Genomic DNA, 20,734 nt, shown 5'->3' with positions numbered 1-20,734 from the left:
AAACACATGGAAGCGTATCTTGCGGAGGTCCGCAGAATGGAGAAACAATTTTGCGGGTTGGAGTTGCAGCATGTGCCTCGCGACACCAATCAAGAGGCTGATGACATCGCTAGGAGGGCGTCCAGGCGGTTGCCTCAGGAGCCTGGCGTCTTCGAGGAACGACTCTTCAAACCTTCAGCGGCACCATCACTATCAAGCACAACGCAGCCTCGGGAGGAGCTCCCTCAACCGCCTGCCTCGGGAGCCCCGGCCTGTGGCCCGACCTTAGGAGCGCGCCTGCTCCTGGCGCTGGAGCCTCAGGAGGGATGTTAGACCGCGGAGTTCAAGGATTACTTGATGCAAGGGATTCTGCTAGAAAAGGAGGAGGACGCGAAACGCGTGGTGTGGCAGGCCACGACCTACTGCATCCAAGACGGAGAGCTCTATCGAAAGCAGCCGAATGACGTTTCCCTGCGTTGCATCTCCAGGGAGCAAGGGAAAGAGTTACTGGCAGACATTCATGGTGGAGACTGCGGGCACCACTCGTCCTCACGGACACTCGTCGGCAAGGCGTTTCACAGCGGGTTCTATTGGCCAACAGCACTCAACGACGCGATCGAGCTGGTGAAGGCTTGTGAAGCCTGTCAATTCCACGTCAAGCAGATCCATCAGCCAACTCAGGGCCTTCAGACCATTCCCCTCTCATGGCCGTTCGCTGTTTGGGGACTGGACATCCTTGGCCCGTTTCGTCGGGCGCCAGGGGGCTACCGCTACCTCTACGTTGCTATTGACAAGTTCACAAAGTGGGCAGAGGTGGAAGTTGTCCGCACCATCCTGGCTGGCTTGGCGGTCAAGTTCATCAAGGGCCTCGTGAGTCGGTTTGGGGTGCCTAATCACATCATCACCGACAACGGTTCGCAGTTCACCAGCAATCTCTTCAAAACATATTGTGCTAACCTTGGAATGCAGATATGCTACGCCTCGGTGGCACACCCTCGGAGCAACGGCCAAGCAGAATGCGCCAACGTGGAGGTCCTGAAAGGCCTCAAAACCCGGACCTTCAAGAAGAAACTGGAGGCCTGCGGCAGGGGCTGGCACGACAAGCTTCAGTCCGTGCTATGGTCTATCCACACAACCGCTACCAAGTCGACAGGCAAAACCCCGTTCTTCCTCATCTATGGTGCTGAGGCGGTCCTTCCTCACGAGGTCAGGCATCGCTCCGCGTGGGTCCTGGCTTTTGACAAAGCATAGCAGGACGCCATGCGGGGGGTGGACCTCGTGCTAGGAGAGGAACGCCGTCGGCAGGCTACGCTTCGGGCTGCAAGATACCAACAGGTGCTGCGGCGGTACCACTGCCGCAGCATTCGCCCTAGGACCCTCGAGGTAGGTGACCTCATGCTCAGACGGGGTGCTCTCCAGGAAGGGGCTGCACAAGCTCTCGCCCATGTGGGAGGGCCCGTTCAAGGTTGTTCATGTCTCCAGGCCTGGCGCCACACGCTTGGAGACTCAGGAGGGGGTGTCCATCCCGAATGCGTGGAACATGCAGCACCTCCAGAAGTTCTACCCTTGAAGAAGGGCCCGGTGCCTGTGAAGAAGGCCAACGCCTGTGAAGCTCATCGCCCCGAGAAAGGCCCGGAGCCTGTGAAGAAGGCCAATGCCTGTGAAGCTCGCCGCCCGTGACACTCTCACGCAATAATGAGTTGGGTCTGTACACGCCCCGGAGTCTCCGGAGAGCCGCCCTCGGGCCTCGGGGGCTCCCACCCACGCCCAGTAGCAGCATTTAGCTCCGCGCTGGTGGGAAGACGTTGAAAACTAGATTAGGTGCTAGACGCGGCTTTTCCATTTGCTTTCTGCAGTTGGCTTGTTCGTCCTTATTTGAAGTTTTATTGGAAGTTGCTTTTAGCGTTGTTGCCATCCCTGACCTATGACTCTTTGTCTTTGTCGCCTACTTGACTCGTTTTCTCTCTCGCAAGTTGTAACGCCTCGGATTCGCTGCGCCAGGTGTCTTCCAGTTATTCGTCAGTGTTGCCATGTCATTTGTTTGCGTGTTGCATTTTGTCATGTCATCATGTGCATCTCTTTGTGCATACGTGTTTGTCTCATGCATCCGAGCATTTTCCCCGTTGTCCGTTTTGCAATCCGACACTCCTATGTCCCCCCGGCGCCCCCTTTTACCTCTTTTCGTGTGCGGGTATTAAACATTCTCAGAATGGACCGTGATTTGCCAAGCGGCCTTGGTACACCATCGGTAGACTGCCTGTCAAGTTTCGTTCCATTTGAAGGTCGTTTGATACTCCAACGGTTAACCGGGGAACCGTAAAGCCCTCTTTTGTGTGCAGCCCAACACCCCTCCAATGTGGCCCAATAACCTTTCCAAACCCCCTCCATGCTCTCCGCCATTCGATCACGATCGCGTGGCCAAAAACCACACCTCATTTGGAGCCTCCTAACTCCCTCTACCTATATAAACACATCCTCCCCCGAAATTCGCGGATGAAACCCTAGATCATTTTCCCTCTGCGCCGCCGGACGTTTCATCCGCCGCCGCCGCCGCCCCGCGGGCGCCCGAGCCCCGTGCTCGCCGGACCCCGCCGCCGCGCCATCGCGCGCCTCCAGCGCGGGCGCCCCCTCGCCGCCCCGAGCGCCGCACGCCGCCGCTGCCTTGGCCGGACGCCGCCGCTCGAGCTCCGCCCACCTCCCGCCTGGTCCGCCGCCCTCTGCCGCCGGTGCCTCGACGCCTGTGCCCGCGCCTCGCCGTCCCACTCCTCCCCGTCAACCCTGTCGCCGCCGGCCGCCGCCCGGCTCCGCCGTCGCGCCGCCAAGCTCCGCCGCCGTGTGGTGCCGTGCCCCGCGCCGTCTCCGGCCAGATCCGGACCGCGCCGTCCCGGATCCAGCGCCCCCCCTCGCCGACCCCCGCTCCGGTGACCTCCCCTTCCTCGTCTCCGGCCGTCTCCCCCATCTCCGGCGTGTTCTCCGGCGAGATCCACCTCGCCTCGATATCCGTGTAGATATGAGGTTGACCCCAATTTTTCTGCCAAGTCCTTTTATTTCTGCATTATGTTGCCCTGTTCGACATGTCATAACTCCATGCACACTGCTCCATTTTGTGCGTGTAATACATCAAATTGTTCGTTGTGAGATGCTCTTCATTTCATTCCATTGTGCCATGTTTGTTTGAGTTCATGTTGATGCCCTAATCATTGTTGCAAGAGTGCTATATGATGTTAATCTGCTGAAACTGTTATAACTTGGTGATCTGTCATTTTTGTTGCATTTTGTGTGTGCATCCTATGAGCATAAGCTCTACATGTGTTTTGAACAAAATCATGCCATCTTCAAAGTGGTGTCTTTCATGTATTTTTGTGACTCTTGTACTGAGTGCATCGAGCTCGTGAAGTAGGGTACTTGCTGTTACTGTTTTGCTAGGCTGAATCTGCTATATCATGATGCTATGTAAACCTGCTGCTACAAGTCATTCCATGCATAATCTGGAGATGTTCAATAAGGATGATTTTTTATAAATGTCATGCTCTATCCATGAATGCCCCTGGTTGCATTTATAGCCTGCCATAGCTTGTTATAATCTTGCTCTAAAGTTGCTAAATAATGTTGTTGTCAGCCTGTTAACATTAAGTCCAGTTTTGCCATGTGTTTTGCTAGTGATCCATGCACCCTATGAACTTTTTCTTGCCATTCTTAGCTTCATAAACATGCCTTATTACTGTTGGTTGCCTTGCCATGCCATGTATTGCTCTGTCGTGAGTGGTTCAAGCTCACCAACATGCCTATTTATTGTTGTTCCTGCTATGTATGGATCTGTCATATCACTTGCTCTGTGGTGAGGGTGCCATCATATTTTCTGTGCCCTTTTGGCTCATGGTCAGTAAGGGACTTTTGTTATATGCAATTAGTAGATTCATGCGATGCCTTTGTTTGCCATGATAAGTTTCTGTAACATATTTTTTAATAGCTCTAAACATTGCAACCTGATGTTATTTCTGCTAATGACTGAAACTGTTATTATTTGCAATCTTGCCATGTCCTTTTGAGCATGTTCTATTGATTTATGGAGATAGCTCAGTGTTCATGTTTTGTCATGCTTTACCTGTAATTCATGTCTATGCCTTTTGTTTTCACGTTGAGATACTGTAGCATATTGTTTTGATGCTTGCTAGATGCCTAGTTGTTGTTTTGGACAGCTTGTCCTTTAAACTTGTATAGAGTGTATGTGTTGAACCATTGCTCCGTTTTGAGTGTGCTCTATATGAAACTTGCTTAGAATTGCATGTAGTTTCATATTATAATGTTGAATCCTTGTTTTGAGGTGTTTGCTTGATGTTTGAGTGCATTTTGCATCAATGCCATGTTTAACTTGTTTTGCTCATATCTTCTAGGCCGTAGCTCTAAATCAAATGAACTTTATATGTAACTTGACTAGAATTTCGTGTAGATCCTCTTGGTGCTCTTTAACTTGCTGTTTAACAACTTCAACTTAATGTTTGTTCAGTTCTGGACCAACTTCGAAACTTGCATATGAGGACTTACCGGATTTGTTATATGTTGTTTCCGGCCTCATTTAAACCTGCCTTGATGTGTTGCTCTTGTTTGCATCATCTCTTGCCATGAGTAGATCCATTTAGTTTTGTCTTGCATCATACTTGGTTGAGCATCATGTCATGTATATGTGTGGTGTGTTTACCATGTTGTGTGCTTCTTCTCGATAGCTCCCGTTTCGTTGCGATCGTGAGGATTCGTTCGTCTACGCTTGGTTCGTCTTCATCCGTTCGTCTTCTTCATGGACTCGTTCTTCTTCCTAGCGGGATTTCAGGCAAGATGACCGTCACCTTGGATCTCATTACTATCATTGCTATGCTAGTTGCTTCGCTCTATCGCTATGCTGTGGTTCCTATCATTTGCTCTTCAAGCCTCCCAATTTGCCATGTCAGCCTCTAACCTTTTTCACCCTTCCTAGCAAAACGTTGTTTGGCTATGTTACCGCTTTGCTCAGCCCCTCTTATAGCGTTGTTAGTTGCAGGTGAAGTTGAAGATTGCGCCATGGTGGACAGGATTATGTTGGGATATCACAATATCTCTTATTTAATTAATGCATCTATATACTTGGTAAAGGGTGGAAGACTCGGCCTTATGCCTGGTGTTTTGTTCCACTCTTGCCGCCCTAGTTTCCGTCATACCGGTGTTATGTTCCCGGATTTTGCGTTCCTTACGCGGTTGGGTGATTTATGGGACCCCCTTGACAGTTCGCTTTGAATAAAACTCCTCCAGCAAGGCCCAACCTTGGTTTTACCATTTGCCTCACCTAGCCCTTTTTTCCCTTGGGTTTCCGGAGCCCGAGGGTCATCTTTATTTACCCCCTGGGCCAGTGCTCCTCCGAGTGTTGGTCCAACCTGAGCGATGTCCGGCGCCCCCTGGGCAACCAGGGTCTATGCCAACCCGACGTCTTGCTCATCTGGTGTGCCCTGAGAACAAGATATGTGCAGCTCCTATCGGGATTTGTCGGCACATCGGGCGGCTTTGCTGGTCTTGTTTTACCATTGTCGAAATGTCCTGTAAACCGGGATTCCGAGACTGATCGGGTCTTCCTGGGAGAAGGTATATGCTTCGTTGATCGCGAGAACTTATCATGGGCTAAGTTGGGACACCCCTGCAGGGTATAAACTTTCGAGAGCCGTGACCGCGGTTATGTGGCAGATGGGAATTTGTTAATGTCCGGTTGTAGATAACTTGACACCTGATTCGAATTAAAACGCATCAACCGCGTGTGTAGCCATGATGGTCTCTTTTCGGCGGAGTCTGGGAAGTGAACACGGTTTTAGGTTATGATTGACGTAAGTAGGTGTTCAGGATCACCTCTTGATCATTGCTAGCTTCATGACCGTTCCTTTGCTTCTCTTCTCGCTCTTATTTGCGTATGTTAGCCACCATATCATGCTTAGTCGCTGCTGCAACCTCACCACTTTACCCCTTCCTTTCCCATTAAGCTTTGCTAGTCTTGATACCCATGGTAATGGGATTGCTGAGTCCTCGTGGCTCACAGATTACTACAACAACAGTTGCAAGTACAGGTATTGCGATGATCATGACGCGAGAGCGATGTTACTTGTTTTGGAGTTCTTCTACTTCTTCTTCGATCAGGGGATAGGTTCCATGTCGGCAGCCTGGGCTAGCAGGGTGGATGTCGTTTGAGCTTCTATTTGTGTTTCATCCGTAGTCGGATGTCGATCTTATGGATGATGTATTGATGTATTCTTGCGGCAATTGTATGCCTTGATTGTATCCCCATCTATTATGTAATGTTGATGTAATGATATCCACCTTGCAAAGCGTTTCAATATGCGGTTCTATCCTTGGTGGGACCTTCGAGTCTCTTTAGGATAGTATCGCATATTGGGCGTGACACAAGTCTCGCGAGGGGGCTACGCGGGTACCCTCGCAAGTGTTTCCTGACCCAGTCTTGTGAGGCTTTCCTATCCAAGTCCACCACGGGAGCACTCCCCCCGGTCCATGCCCCACGGGCATCGCGACACGAACACATGACAAGAGTCGGTTGCCCTCACGACCGAGACCGGAAGTTACCTCTCCTGACTAATTCTTGCAGGCCACAAAGCGCGTGACGAGGCCTCAGCCTCGAGAAGCGAAGATTGCGGCAAGTCCCCCCCCCCCCGAGCTAAGTAATTCCTACACGCGAGCACGCGACACCAAAACACAACACAGGAATAACGAAAATAGCATAATAGTTAACGGTAACAGTCCAGCACGCCCCTGCGGGGCCCTACACTACTCTCTCTCTCTTTGCGCAGGGATGGGAGAAAAACAAAATAGACACGGCTTGCTCGGCACCGACTCATGGCGAGGGCACGTACTGCCTCCGGAGCTTAGTCAGACCCCTCCTCATGCTTCACCGAGGCGCGACGGCGGGCTGACCCGCTACCTCCCTCAAGGTGAGCGCGACGGTGCGGAGGCTGGTCGCGGCCACCGCTGGAGGAGCTGCCGTCCGAAGAGGAGCCGCCGAGGCTTGGCGAGCTGCGAACGCCGCCGGCCACACGCCCGCCTTCATCTTCATCCCGACCATCTCCGAGGCGGGGCACCCGGCCGCCGTCATCGTCTTCGGGGCAGGACCTAACGGGGCGGCCTTCTTCTCCGAACACCCTCACGTAGAGGGTGGCATCGCCATCAAACTTGAAATATAGGGTGCACCGCCGTCTTAGGCCACGCGCGCGGGCAAACGTTTGCCAGCCACGGGTCAGGGCCACATTCCCGGCGACGGAGATCTCCAGTGAGGCCCAGGAGGCCCTGCTGCAGCAACCGTCTGCTTGAAGCCAGAGGCCGCCAGGAGCGCCGACTAGGAGTTCACCTGCAAAGAAGCGGGGAAGCTGGAGCCAGCTGCCGGTTAGGTCCACTAACCACACGACGAACTCCGGCAACACCTCCACCGAGTGGAAGCGCGGCATGGGAGGCCGCGCAGCCACGGCGCGCCTTCCCTCACCCACCAGGCGCCCATCGCCACGCGAGAGATCGCAGCCGCGACCGCGGGGAGCCGCTGCAGGAGACGCAGGATGCTTGCGGGGACGACCCCGGCCGCGCTTGGGCGGGGGAGAGTCAGGCCCTTCCCGATGAGCCTTTCCCTTCTCCGCGGCCGAGAACCTCTTCGACGGCGCCATAGAAGACGGCGAGCAGCTGAAATGGGGAGAAAGAAGGAAGCGGGGCGGAAGATGTACAGTGGGGGCTAGCGCTCTCCCGCCTTTATAGCCGGAGGAGGCCAACCGTCGGCCTCCACGATCACAGGTAATCATGACCCATTTCTGTGTGCAGGGACTTGTCAAGTCAAGCAGTTGCCGAGGCGGCGTGGGGAAGCGGAGGCGCCCACGCCCAGTCAACCACCACACGGCGCCCAAGGCCGCAAGCTGATGGGGACCGCGGCGCTCCGCACTTGCCCCTTCTCTTCTCCGCTAAGCCAAGTCCGAGCGCGCCTTGGGCCCGGGGGCTACTGTTGGCGTTCTGGGAACGGGTGTCCCCAGACTTGCCTGCCTGCGGCCTGCGGCGTGGCTCGAGTGGTGGCCCAGTAGGCCCATCTTCATCAGTGCAAGACTTAAGAACCTCGCGAGGGGCCAAGCCTCGCGGGGCGGACGACACACGACTTCCTCAGGAACGGCCTCGCCAGGCGGGCTCGCGAGGAGGCGGAGAGATCAACGCAGATTACCTCGCGAGGTGCTCGTGACGCAAGCCATGATGATCGAGATCAGGCGGGCGCCAGGTGGGCGTCGGCCTGTGCAGTGTCCTTGTTTCTTCTTTGGTGCAAAGGGGGCAAGCACAGGTGTGGAGTACCGAGGCATCGGGCAAAGGTTGCCATTTCGGTGGAACGAGACCAAGACCAGCAGAGCGGCAGGATGGAGGTCACCGTGGAGCCCAAGATGGCGTCATCACCAGTGCCTTTGGCAGCCGAAGACCAACTTTAGTCAGGATAGCTTGTACTATATGTTCCCCTTCAAAATGGCCGTTGTTGGCGCCCTTCCCGCTCAATATTTGGGAAGAGGACCAGGGCCTCTATAAATAGGACTAGCCACCACAGGGGGAAAGGAGAGACCCCATCGAGTGCTCATTAGACCGAGAGGCGATCGAACTCACCCAAGCAGTTCATCGCACCATCTCAAGAACACCTCTCGCGAGGCTGTTCTTCCCTTGTACTGTTCATCATCAGCCCCTGAGGCAATCCACCACACCACACACTGGAGTAGGGTATTACACCACAACGGTGGCCCGAACCAGTATAAATCTCGTGTCCCTCGTGTTGTTCATCGTTCTAGCTTAGATTCTCGCGAGGCGATCGGACGTGAATCGGTAGGGGGAAGATCTTTGCGCGCACCCCAGAGTTTGAACCTCAAGGGTCTGCCGGAATCCAACATCCGACAACTACACCAACTCAAGCTTTCCCATGCTCACTATCACCACCGCCAAGATCACATCTGACACCATCACCACTGCCGCCGAACACCGACTGGGCCAAAATCTCACCACGAGTGAGTTCCCAATATTTGCTCGCTATGTCATACATTGAGCTCTGATCCATGGATATGATAGCCCGCTCTTCGGACATCTTGGCAGGCATGATCCTCTCTGGCAGCTGCGGTGGCCGTAGGTGGCGGAGGAGGAGGTGAGGGGGGTGTCCGGAGATGGAGAAGGTGTGGAAGCCACCAGACGTGGAGATAGCGTCGGAGTGGATGATTTCTTCCTATTCTCCGTCACAGCCTCGTCAATGGCCTTGCTCACCACTGTCAACTTCCTCGTCCGCCTATCACCGTTTGGAGTAAGCGGAGGGCGGCCGGTCGTCTTCACGGACGAGCAGCCTTGCCGCTAGCCTTTGTGGACGGTGCGACAGGCCGTACACCAGTCTTTGTCCCGGGATGCTTCCTTGACGCGGGCGGCGGCCCGTTTGTTGAGTCCGGCGGCGTAGCATCGGCAGGAGTGGTCAGCGGGGTTGCGAAGGCGGACAGGGTTTCCATCCCCATTGGAATCAGGACTTCCGGTGGCTGCAGCGACGACATTGGGCGGCGGAGGCGGTAAAAAGAGGCGCAGCGGGCGAGAGTTTAGAGGAGTTTCTTGTTGAGAATGATTGGCGACTGCTCAAAACTGAGAGAGGGTGAAAGATTTTTTAGCTCAAGTCTCAAATTTTTGAGAAGTTAACTATTTGAGGGTTCGTCTAGGTGTGACTTAACTCTTCAAAACGATTTTTCCGAGGAGTTAGTCTTTTTTTAGAGTTTGATTAGAGATGCCCTAAGGGCCTCTTTGTTTCGCAGGATTGCCAAAAAGCGGGAATGAAAAATGCACAAGATTGCATTGGCATGCCTTAAGGGCCTCTTTGATTCGTACATGGTTTTGTTTGCATTGAAGTGTGTTTGATTGCACCGTAGAAAAGCCACAAAATTATTCGTAAAAAGGTTTGAGTGGATGTAAATTTTCATATGAGATATTGCAACGAATTCCTTATGAAAAATTTCTAAGGGATTCAATCATGCGAACCAGACAAACAACATAGAAAATAGTAATAATGCGAATCATAGAAACAATATAGGAAAATATATTAAGGATACTGATCCACTAAAGTTCCCACGGAAATCCTTTAAATCAAAGACCCCTAAAGTTCGGTAGCACATTGTTAGTTTTTTCCTTTTAAAAAGAGAAGCAAAGGGCCGGAGCACATTGCATATCGAACTGTTAGTTTTTTCCTTTTAAAAAGAGAAGCAAGGGCCGGAGCACATTGTGGGTGCTTCCCACACGCAATGTCCCTTTCTTTTGGTCGGCTGAATCGCGGAGGGTCCAAAGCAGTTCATGCAAGCGACATCGGCGACGCATGGCGGCAGACAGATGTGCTACCTTCACATGCGTATATATGCTGTACGAGGATGGATTCATTCGATCAGAACAAAGGTTGCATTCCATAACTACGAAATGCTTACGGCCGTTTGTGAGGTCATGCTGCTTCATGCCTTGTAGTATTATCATGTTGACATGAAGGTTGCCGGGTGCATTTCGCATTCTTGATTTCTGTAGTACTCTCTTGGTTCAAAAAAGTTTGTCCCTTAAATGAATATATCTAGCATCAAGTTAGTGCTAGATATATTCATTTGAGGGACAAGCTTGGACAAATTTTTTCGGACGAAGGGAGTATCTCGTCATTGTGACGTGCTGTGCAGGTACAATGATACACCACGCATACTTAGAGCATCTACAGCCCGGCGTCTCAAACGTCTGGGAGGACAACCCGATCACTGACCGGTCAAAAAAAGCCAACCGAGTCGGGCTTCTCTTGCCCCCGGGAGCCCCCCGAGAGGCTGGCGGTGGAGCGCCACAACGACGACCTCTGCTGGAGCCGTGCCACCGTCACCTCCCGCCATCCACGCCGGTGTGAGCAACCCAGTAGCGGTCGCCCGCGAGGAGGAGCGTGGTTGCGTCCTCCTCCGGTTAGAGCTCCTCCCCGTGGTCGCGATTTGGATGAGGAATAGAATTGAGCAGACATTGGCTGGGCACGTCCATTTCATTTGGGAGTGTTCGCACGTAGACCACTCCAGAGTGAACATTGGCTGGGCTTTTTTTCGCGGTCTCCCTCCTGGGTCGCTCGCGCGGCGGCTCCGGAGGGGAAACCCTAGCCGCCTCGAGCGCCCCTCCTCTCCCTGATCTCTGGCCGCCGGCCGCGGCGGCGGTGGTGGCGGCGCCCGGCCGTCAAAGGCGGCGGGCGAGGGCGCGCCCCGACGGGATTTCTTCGCGCGGGGGAGTCTCGTCAATCGGGCGCGCGGTGGTCGTCTCCGGTGCGGCGGCGCACGGCGGAGAGCGCGAGGATGGGCGAAGCATGGTCAAGAGGCAAAGGGAGGCGTCTTCTCGGCGCGCCGGCGTGGGAGTCTGAAGTTGCCGCTGCGAGACCCTAGTGGCGCGGATCTCGACCAGGAGGTGCGGTGGCTGGGAGCGGCGGTCGGGAGTCGTTGCGGAGGCCAGGGAGCGCGGTGTGCCTCCTGTGGTCGCCGAGGAGGTGCGGTGGCTGGGAGCGGCGGTCGGGAGTCGTTGCGGAGGCCAGGGAGCGCGGTGTGCCTCCTGTGGTCGCCGGCGTGGTCGCGGAAGGCGGCGCCTTTGAGGAGTTGGCGGCGCTCGAACCAGATCTGGGGTCTTGGGCCAGTGACTCGCGGCAGGGAGCGCCATGGTGGAGGTGCGCTGGAGTCCCGCGTGAGTCCCTAGGACGGAATCGCGGCAGCGGCTGGCTGCCAGGAGCGTCAAGTCCAGCCCTTGCCTGCGGTGCCTGTGGATCTTGGTGGTGCTGGTCTGGAGTTGTCTTCTTCGACCGTGTAGGAGTTGGATGGTGGTCTGCGTGCTCTTGGCCGTGCGAGGGGTCGGTGTTCCACGACGGTTTGATCATGACAGCGAGGTGCTGCAGCTGCGGCGGTGCGCCCCTACATCGACTATGCGGCCAAATTCGGTGGTAGGGGTGGGAGATGTGCGACGGTTTGGATGAAAATCCTGCTCGTCTTCGGTCGGAGCTGACGACGACGGCGCCCGTGGGTGTCGTTTCTCTCCTTGGAGGCGTTGTCAAGGTATGTTGGCATCTCCCCTTCTTGATCGGGTTGGGGTCTCCGGGCGAAAGTCTTGGTCTGTTGCAGGACCGGCGATGGCGGCGTTTGGCGTCATTACTCTGTTGAGAGCATCGAGGGTGGAGACTTGGCCTTATGGTCATGTGAGGGTGCAGCCCTTAAGCGTCAATTATGCATCGAGGGCGCTAAGTACACAACTGCCGGTGCTCCAAGAGGATGCCTTTTTCCTGTCCCGACCGAGTCCCGCTATCCACTTGCCGTCTCCTTTTAGGCATTCAAGGGTGGATAGTGCGTTGGCAAAGTATGGCCGACTGAAGTTGTTGCTCCTTGTAGTGTTTGGCGTTTGTGTGATACGGCTAGATGATTGGTTTAGGACAGGCCCTTTGCGTTGTGTTTGTACTTCTTGTGGTGGCTAATCTTTTGATTAGCTTGGGTGTGAAGTGCTTGCTACACTTGTTGTTCGCAACAAGTTGTAGTGTCTTGTAATTCAACTTCTGCCTTCTATAAAAGTATGGTACGCCTAGGCGTACTCTTGAAAAAAAAACATTGGCTGGGCACGTCCATTTCATTTGGGAGCGCACGTAGGCCACTCTAGAGTGAACATTTTTTTTTCTGACGTGGCTACTCAGCGTGCATTAAGATTGGTGCCCGCGATCTAACGGCCCTAGAGTCATTCGCTGGAAGCTTGTTCCCAGTGGTCAGCTGATTAACATTTACCCAGAAATATGCGTATTAACTCGTTGAACAGTCCGATGGCAAAACCGTGTAAATGTTGTGTGTAGCACCATCTCCGAAGTCACAATCTGCACTAGGGCTAGAAACCTGATAAGATGTATGATGATACAGTTATATGTGTCTTGGTTTTATTTATAAAATAGGACGAAAGCCTGTTTGGAGGATAATATGTATCTACTCCATCGGTCCCACAAATATAAGATTATTTTTCAATCTATATTAGCTTTAAAATCGTTCTTATATTGTGGGACGGTTACTTAGTTATTATTTTTGCTCTATATTAATTGACGCTTAAACAAATGTATCTTAGTTGACGCTCAAACGGAAACGGTCGGAGAGACTATTAATAAAGTGCATGGATCGTTTTTCTCGATGTGTTTCGGCTGTAATCAACTCTGTGTGGAGCCTATGGAACGGAGAAACATCGAATATTCGGCGATCCTGAACAAGTGTCCAGCAGCTAATCCATCGAATACATCCAATACAGCCAGCCATATAGGAGGATTTAGCGCGACGTAAGCATGAATTGAATTGTAGGCGCGCCCTGCTCTGCTGCTCCAGTGCAGTATTTTAACTGAAATTACGGTATGTGGGTGACTGGGTGTTGGATCATGAATTCTCGTCGGGGAATCTTTTAGCTAAGAAAATTCAAAGATGTTTTTTTATTGCTGTCTTCGACTAGTCCCCGACGGAGACCATTGACGTCTAGAGTTCTCCGTGTATACACATAGGAAACTCGACCCGTCGTCGGCTGTTCTTCATCACACAAAAGCAAGCTCGAAACTTCTTCTACTCGACCCTGAAACTTCTCCGTCTATGGTACTCTCGCCTCTCGGTGTCTTAGGGAAGACGGACCCTGAAGCAGAAGTAAATCCCTCGAGACACTTCTTCTGTTCGACGAGCACTGAATCCCTTTCTGCTTCAGGTGAATTTTACATCAGTATGTTTTCTGCAAATCGTCTCTTACAAGCTTTCAGTTCGTTTTTCAATTTCCGTCAAGGTTGAATGCATGATCTTTAGCTAGGAGCTGCATGATCTTTAGACAAACAGAGACTCGCTCCCTGCTTCATTCATTAACATAGAAACCAGAGCGTTCGTTAGGACTTGCTTGACTGAATCTGTTCTTGCTTTGAACAGCAGATCCTAATTTGTTAAGACTTCCATAGCAAAAAAATTCCTTTCTGTTCTCTCGGGATACAAGGTCAGACTTATGCCTGTATATTTAGAGTAATCCCCAAATTTAACTAACCACATGGCCTCCACTTTGCGTGCAACCGGTTGCTTTATTTTCGGAAACGAAGTGTCGATTTAGTTGACAGTCTTGTGTTTACTTATTCTGCAGCCGAACAATATGCGTATGTTCTTGCAGCTTGGCCTTGGTTTCGTATTGCTTGCAGCACAGTATGCATCAGGAATTGTGGTTCCTAGTTCACAGTGTCGACGACAGTGTGGAAATGTTGAGATACCATACCCATTTGGTATCGATCCAGGCTGCTCGCTCACACAGGGCTTCCAGCTCAGCTGTAAGGTCCAAGACGGCATCCCAAAGCCATTCAGGGGTGCCTTTGAGGTGCTCGACATTTCTTTGACTCAAGGCACAACCCGGGTGCTGAATTACATCTTGGGCTACTGCTATAACACCTCTACCAGGAGCATGGAGTATTTTGGCCGGTACGGGGGGTTCAACGAAGGAGACCCTTCTTCTCCCTACCGGCTCTCCGACACCCAGAACAGGTTCACGGTCATCGGGTGCAGCGCCCTCGCCTTGATATCTGACTACGATGGCACAGGTTACCAGGGCTTGGGAGTCGCAACATGCCGCAATTTGTCAGACTTAGTGAACGGATCTTGCTCAGGTATGGGCTGCTCCCAGACCACAATACCAAAGAGGATGTACTACTACGACACAACTTTCTCGGCATCGGTTAACACAAGTCAAATCTGGGAGTTCAACCGCTGCAGCTATGCGGTACTAATGGAGGCAGCAGCATTTAAGTTCAGCACTACGTATGTAAACACAAACAAATTCAATGACACATATAATGGACGGGTGCCTATGATTCTTGAGTGGGCTATAAGAGATGTGAAGTCATGTGATGCTGCAAAACAGAATACAACTGGTACTTACGCATGCCTCAGCGCCAACAGCAAGTGTGTGGATTCCACCAATGACCAAGGGTACACCTGCAATTGCACCAATGGTTATGCAGGCAACCCTTATCTTCTAGACGGATGCAAAGGTACATATTAATTTCGACTGTCAATGTATATATGCACTACTGTCCATCAAACTGCACCTTGGGTGTAGGGGTCCCTTTACCTTATCTAAAATTTTGTTTTGCAAATTTGCTACAGATGTTAATGAATGCAACCACAATCCATGCCCTTCAGATGGCTATTGTCGCAATATTGCTGGAGAATACCGGTGTTCTTGTCGAGTTGGCAAAAAATACGTCACGGAAAGCAATACATGCAACCCTAACATCGGCTTCATAATAGGTAACATCCAAACAAGTCTTATCACCTAGCTAGACCATTAACTTCGTCACACTTTTTGCAATGCCATGAAAACCATGCATCTAATCTTGGTTAATGTACTTTAACTATGTTTGACACTATTCATCACCTCAATCTAAAACATAATTGTCTCATCTAACGACATTATCAGGAGTTACAATGGGATTATTTGGTTTAATGGTTATCGTCATGATCACTATTTTCTGGGGACAAATGATACTTCAAAAGAGAAAATTGAATAAAGTTAAGCAAGAGTATTTCCGCAAGCATGGAGGCGTGCTTTTGTTTGATAAGATGAAATCGGAGAAAGGTCTGGCTTTCAATGTATTTTCAGAAGCAGAACTCATACATGCCACCGACAACTTTGACAGTAGCAGAATAATTGGAAAAGGAGGCCATGGGACTGTCTATAAAGGTATAATAAAGAACATGTCGGTTGCAATTAAAAGATGTGCAGTAGTTGACGAGAGACAGAAGAAGGAATTTGGCCAGGAGATGCTCATTTTGTCCCAAATCAATCACAAGAATGTTGTCAAACTCTTGGGTTGCTGCCTTGAGGTGGAAGTTCCAATTCTAGTATATGAGTTTGTCCTAAATGGTACACTATTTGAGCTTATCCATGGCAAGAACCAAGCATCGCAAATATCTTTCAACACTCTCTTAAGGATTGCTCATGAAGCAGCTGAAGGACTCAGCTTTTTGCATTTGTATGCATCTCCCCCAATAATTCATGGTGATGTGAAAAGTTCCAACATCCTACTTGATGATAACTACATGGCCAAAGTGTCAGACTTCGGAGCCTCCATACTAGCGCCATCTGACAAAGAGCAATTTGTCACAATGGTTCAAGGTACTTGCGGTTACCTTGATCCCGAATATATGCAAACATGCCAGTTAACAGACAAAAGCGATGTGTACAGTTTTGGAGTTATTCTTCTAGAGATTCTCACAGGCCAGCTGCCACTGAAGCTCGAGGGGTCTGAGAAGCAAAGAAGCTTGTCATTGATTTTCTTGTCTGCAATGAAGGAGAATAATCTAGAAGCTGTGTTGGTGAACCACGTGAAAGGCCAAGAGAGCATGGAGTTGTTGAGAGGACTTGCAGACCTGGCTAAGAAATGCCTAGACATGTGTGGCGACAACAGACCCTCCATGAAAGAGGTCGCTGATGAACTCAACAGATTGAGGAAACTTTCACTGCATCCCTGGGTACAACTCGGCGTCGAGACAGAAGTAGAAAACCTTCTTGGAGGAGATACTACTGGTGGGTATGAAATAGAATTAAGTGGTTATCCTATGGGCGAGAGTGAGAACCAACCCATAAACCCTAGAAGTTCCTATTATGCAAGGTGAGGAAAACATGTATTGTAATCGGTTAAACCTACTAAAGATACTTATGTTCCTTCTATACCTTGTTACAATGTGTAATATCTACGTTCCTTCTGAATCTTGTTACCATGTATTACAACTTATAAATTACAAATCACTTTTTAATCTATTGATGTGTGATGTGTGTTCAACAACAACAAAACTTATTGGATAATCGTTCTATTTAAGTCTAATTCGTACATGCATACTATATATGTATTTCAGAAAATGTGCAACTCTTCAAGGCTGATTATATTCTATAAATTTTTATATTTTAAAATAGGTTTCAATAACTATTATTATTCTACAATACTAGATTTTAGTATATTTTATTTTTATAAAAGAAATTTTATTGAATCAAAAGGTGATAAGGCGATACAACCATAAATAGTTCATATCCTACTTCTCCACACCGAAAATGCACACAACCCGCAAAGATCCGAATACAAGATACATTTTTTTAAAGGAGATTGAACCCCTGGCCTTTGCATCCAAAGATGCACACATCCATATTTATCAAATTATTAATAAAGGCATGACAAAAACATACATCAGAAAAACTGAAGCCGCCATTCAACACCTACAGACTCGGCAATGGAACAGTGCCCCCACTATCTAGAACCAGGGTCAACACCGAGCTGCCCGCAAGTGTGAAAGCGGGCTACGAGGGTTTGGATCCTCCGCTACGAACTGGGGGGAGGATGACGAGCGACCGATGCATCTTGGCCAATACAAGAATTGGTTGATGTTGTGGTCAAAGAATCTTCGTCGTGTGGAGGTGGCCGGGATAACACTAACGGCAATAGCGATGCAAGGTATGATCACCCTACCTACGCAATTACCACCATCTGTCGTGCTGGGCAAGAGCGGACCACACGAAGAAGAGGGTTGAACCGTTCTGATGGCTGATCATGTCGCCCCCGTGGATGAAGATATGGATGATGTCATGGAGGAGGAGGACCCTCTTTGGTACATCAATACTAGATCTAACAATGGAAGAATGATGAGTCAACAATATGACTCAGGCTATGACCACCGTGATGAGCGTGAAGATCAGGATGCTGAGATGCATGATGATGTACCACAGAAGGAACGTCCTCGGGTTGAATGAAAAAAAAATCTATGTTCATGCAATCCTCCCAGGACACGCCTCTAGATGCCGCCTCAACCCAGGGTCAACAATCCGAGCGTCGTGTAGTGCTAAGCCCGACCACATTGGGGACGGTGGTCAAGGAGGGTCCGATAGGCTCACTACCTGAACCCAGGAAGAAGCAGAGGAAGAGACCGCCGAAGAAAGGCTCTGCTGCCACCAAAGCTTCCAGCAGCCAGCCGCCTTCGGCGCTCCGGGTTCAGGATAGTGTATCGATCATAAATGCGCCATTCCTCCATCTCGCGGGCAAGCCGGTGCTACCAAAGAAAGTGCTCGAGGCCATAATTGGGGATCTCAGGAGACTGCATGACCGTGTGCTATTGTCAGAGTTGGACCTTCTCCAATCGGAAGAACTAGGATACCCGCAAGCGGTTGATGAGCCGACTGAAAGAGGCTTCGTCGACACTAGCCCCATGGACCTGTTCTTCTTGCGGGTTGATTACATCTTCGAGATGTATCTCATGAGGGGCTTGATTTTACGTTCGTCTTCCTTTATCCGTCACATATGAACTACACTCATCAGGAAAGAACAAATCTCAAAATCATAGTAGCAGAACCCTACTACATGCATGAGGGCTTCTTGGGAAACAGCGGCATGGAACATGAAGCTGCCAAGAAGTACATCAAAGACTGCATTTAAGGACATGGAAACGATTCTCCTGCCCTATCATCCTTTGTAAGTCATTCCTAGGTAGCCGCTATAACACATCTTTCATACATTTCAATCATCCATTTGCACGTATGGAGGCTAATTTGAGGTATATTTATTTTATGCAGCTAGGGGTGCATTGTCCTTATCGTTCTTTACCCGCAAGTCTCCTATGCTCCGTGTTTGGACTAGTCCATAAACACAGAGAAGAAAGACTACACACACATATAGAATGTTCTGGATCATGCTCTTGTAGGATTGGGCATGAGGGGTGGCCACATCAAGATCAAGAAACAAAGGATGGGCATATGCCGTGTTTTAGCCATAATGCCGACTTCTGCTACATCCAACAACCGACAACAAGTAAGAAGGATGGATTCTACATCATCCATCACATGCTGGAGTTCAGAAGGGATCACCAAGAACTTCGCATGCCATCTACAGCCGATGCCCATATCCGCAAGTGGGCCGCAACCTTAGGAGCCGAACCGGATGAAAAACTCGGAAATGACTTTCATCGCATCCAACATGACATTGTGACGATCATCATCAAAGACGTCGTCAAAGAAAATGGGATGTTCCATGGCAGCCCTGTATTGCAGGCTGACGTCCGAACTCGCTTAGGCCAACAACGTCAGGACATGACGCCTTTCACGAAGCTAGGGTGCATCCTCCCGGACATGGACGAACTGACCTATAGTGATTGATGACGATGATGATGATGTCCACTCAGTTAGTACTTTCTGTAGAATGAAACTTTGAATTTCTGTACAACAAAACTTTGTGATGTAAACGGTCCTCCTAAACTTGTGTAGCGCTCTAGTTAATTAGTTTGACGATGAACTTCATTAATTATGTTTACTATATGTTGCTTCTATTTGCTAACACTTTCTCTTTGTTTTGCTTACATATATTATGTTGCATATTATCGATGAATTCGCCTGATGACGATGCATCTCTGTCAGGGATATAGATCGATAGCGAAGAAGTTCTAGGCCATGTACATAGGGAGGATTCCAGGAGTATACGATGAGTGGCCAGAGTGTCAGGCCCAAGTCAACCGCATCCCAGGCGGCAGCCACAAAGGGTTTCAAAGTAGAATCCAAGCGAAAGCTAATTAATTGAGGTTCACGCTAGCGCGAGAGAGGAATCATAACCGGCTTAAGAACTACTTCGTAATCCCACTCTTGCTCATAGTGATCGCTCTTCTCTTGTATATCATAGTTTAGATTGATGATGAAACATGTGTATGTGACCATGTAGTTGCATGTATTCGAGACTTGTAATAACTTGTGTCGCTATTTCGAGATGATGATGACACATTTGTATTGGATCATTATGATGATGAGACTATGTTGTAGCACTTCGATGATGATGAGACATTCTCGTCTTATATAGTTTCAATGTATGTATATGTTGCTATTGTATAAAATCTGTATAAATACTATGTAAACTTGCGGAAGAAAAAAATATAGAAAATCTTACCTGTGGCGCAGGGTAAGAGAATAGCAGCAGCGCTAGGGCAGCGGTACTACTACGTAGACTTAGCAGTGGCGGGGGATTCATATCAGCGCTACAGATAGTTAGCAGTAGCGCTGGGTGGACCCACACTTATGCTAATTTTGTGCAGCAGTAGTGCGAGGTTATACCCGGTGCTACTTCTAAAAGTTAGCTGTAGCGCTAGCAGTAGCGCGGGCACCCATGCTACTGTTAGGTCTTTACACTGCGGTACTAATAGTGTTATCCCTAGGTGTATGGACACTTCACAGGAAATGATTGAGAGTTTTTCCCCATATTCCAGTAAACAGCGGTTATTTAGAGAAGAGAAAAATTCACTACAGGGCCTATAACTTGCGTTGGTGCCCACTTTAGTCCATGTGGTTACAAATACCCGAAAATACATCACCAAACTTGCTCTAGGGGGTCACATACGGTCCAAAATGCGGTTTGCTCTATGTATGTGCTGATTTGGCACTGGTCAAGTCGATCCATGTGGGCGTTGACTGCAACATGTGCCCAGCTCGCTCGAATACGCGTGCACACAATTTTTTTTTGCAAAACTACCAGTTATTAATAGATCCCCCCACCTGGTCGGATCGAGCCAACAATGTGCCCCCACCTGGTCTGACCGAGCCCACCCGCTCCGGCCGAGCCCACCCGCTGCCCTCTCCCTCGCTCTCTGCTCTCCCAACCCTAGCTCGCAAACTCCATCGTCGTCGCCGCCCTCTGCCGCGTCGCCGCCGCCTT

General features: G+C 50.2%; 1 protein-coding gene across 2 annotated transcripts; it reads left to right on the top strand.

The window, feature by feature from the left end:
- The first annotated feature begins 10,738 nt into the window (after positions 1 to 10,738).
- LOC123046772 (wall-associated receptor kinase 5) lies at positions 10,739 to 16,816 on the top strand. 2 transcript variants are annotated; one of them, XM_044470198.1, is made up of 5 exons: positions 10,739 to 12,074; positions 13,538 to 13,731; positions 14,149 to 15,046; positions 15,162 to 15,305; positions 15,475 to 16,816. In XM_044470198.1, the coding sequence occupies exons 3-5, from the start codon at positions 14,158 to 14,160 to the stop codon at positions 16,671 to 16,673; spliced, it is 2,232 nt and encodes a 743-aa protein (XP_044326133.1). In that variant the 5' UTR covers positions 10,739 to 12,074; positions 13,538 to 13,731; positions 14,149 to 14,157; the 3' UTR covers positions 16,674 to 16,816. The 2 variants fall into 2 exon arrangements, with proteins under 2 accessions (XP_044326133.1, XP_044326132.1); XM_044470197.1 differs by lacking the exon at positions 13,538 to 13,731.
- Positions 16,817 to 20,734: the final 3,918 nt, after the last annotated feature.

This window comes from Triticum aestivum, chromosome 2B (assembly GCF_018294505.1).
Source record: "Triticum aestivum cultivar Chinese Spring chromosome 2B, IWGSC CS RefSeq v2.1, whole genome shotgun sequence".
Classification (NCBI taxonomy): Eukaryota; Viridiplantae; Streptophyta; class Magnoliopsida; order Poales; family Poaceae; genus Triticum; species Triticum aestivum.
This window is presented reverse-complemented; position numbering and strand designations above follow the sequence as displayed.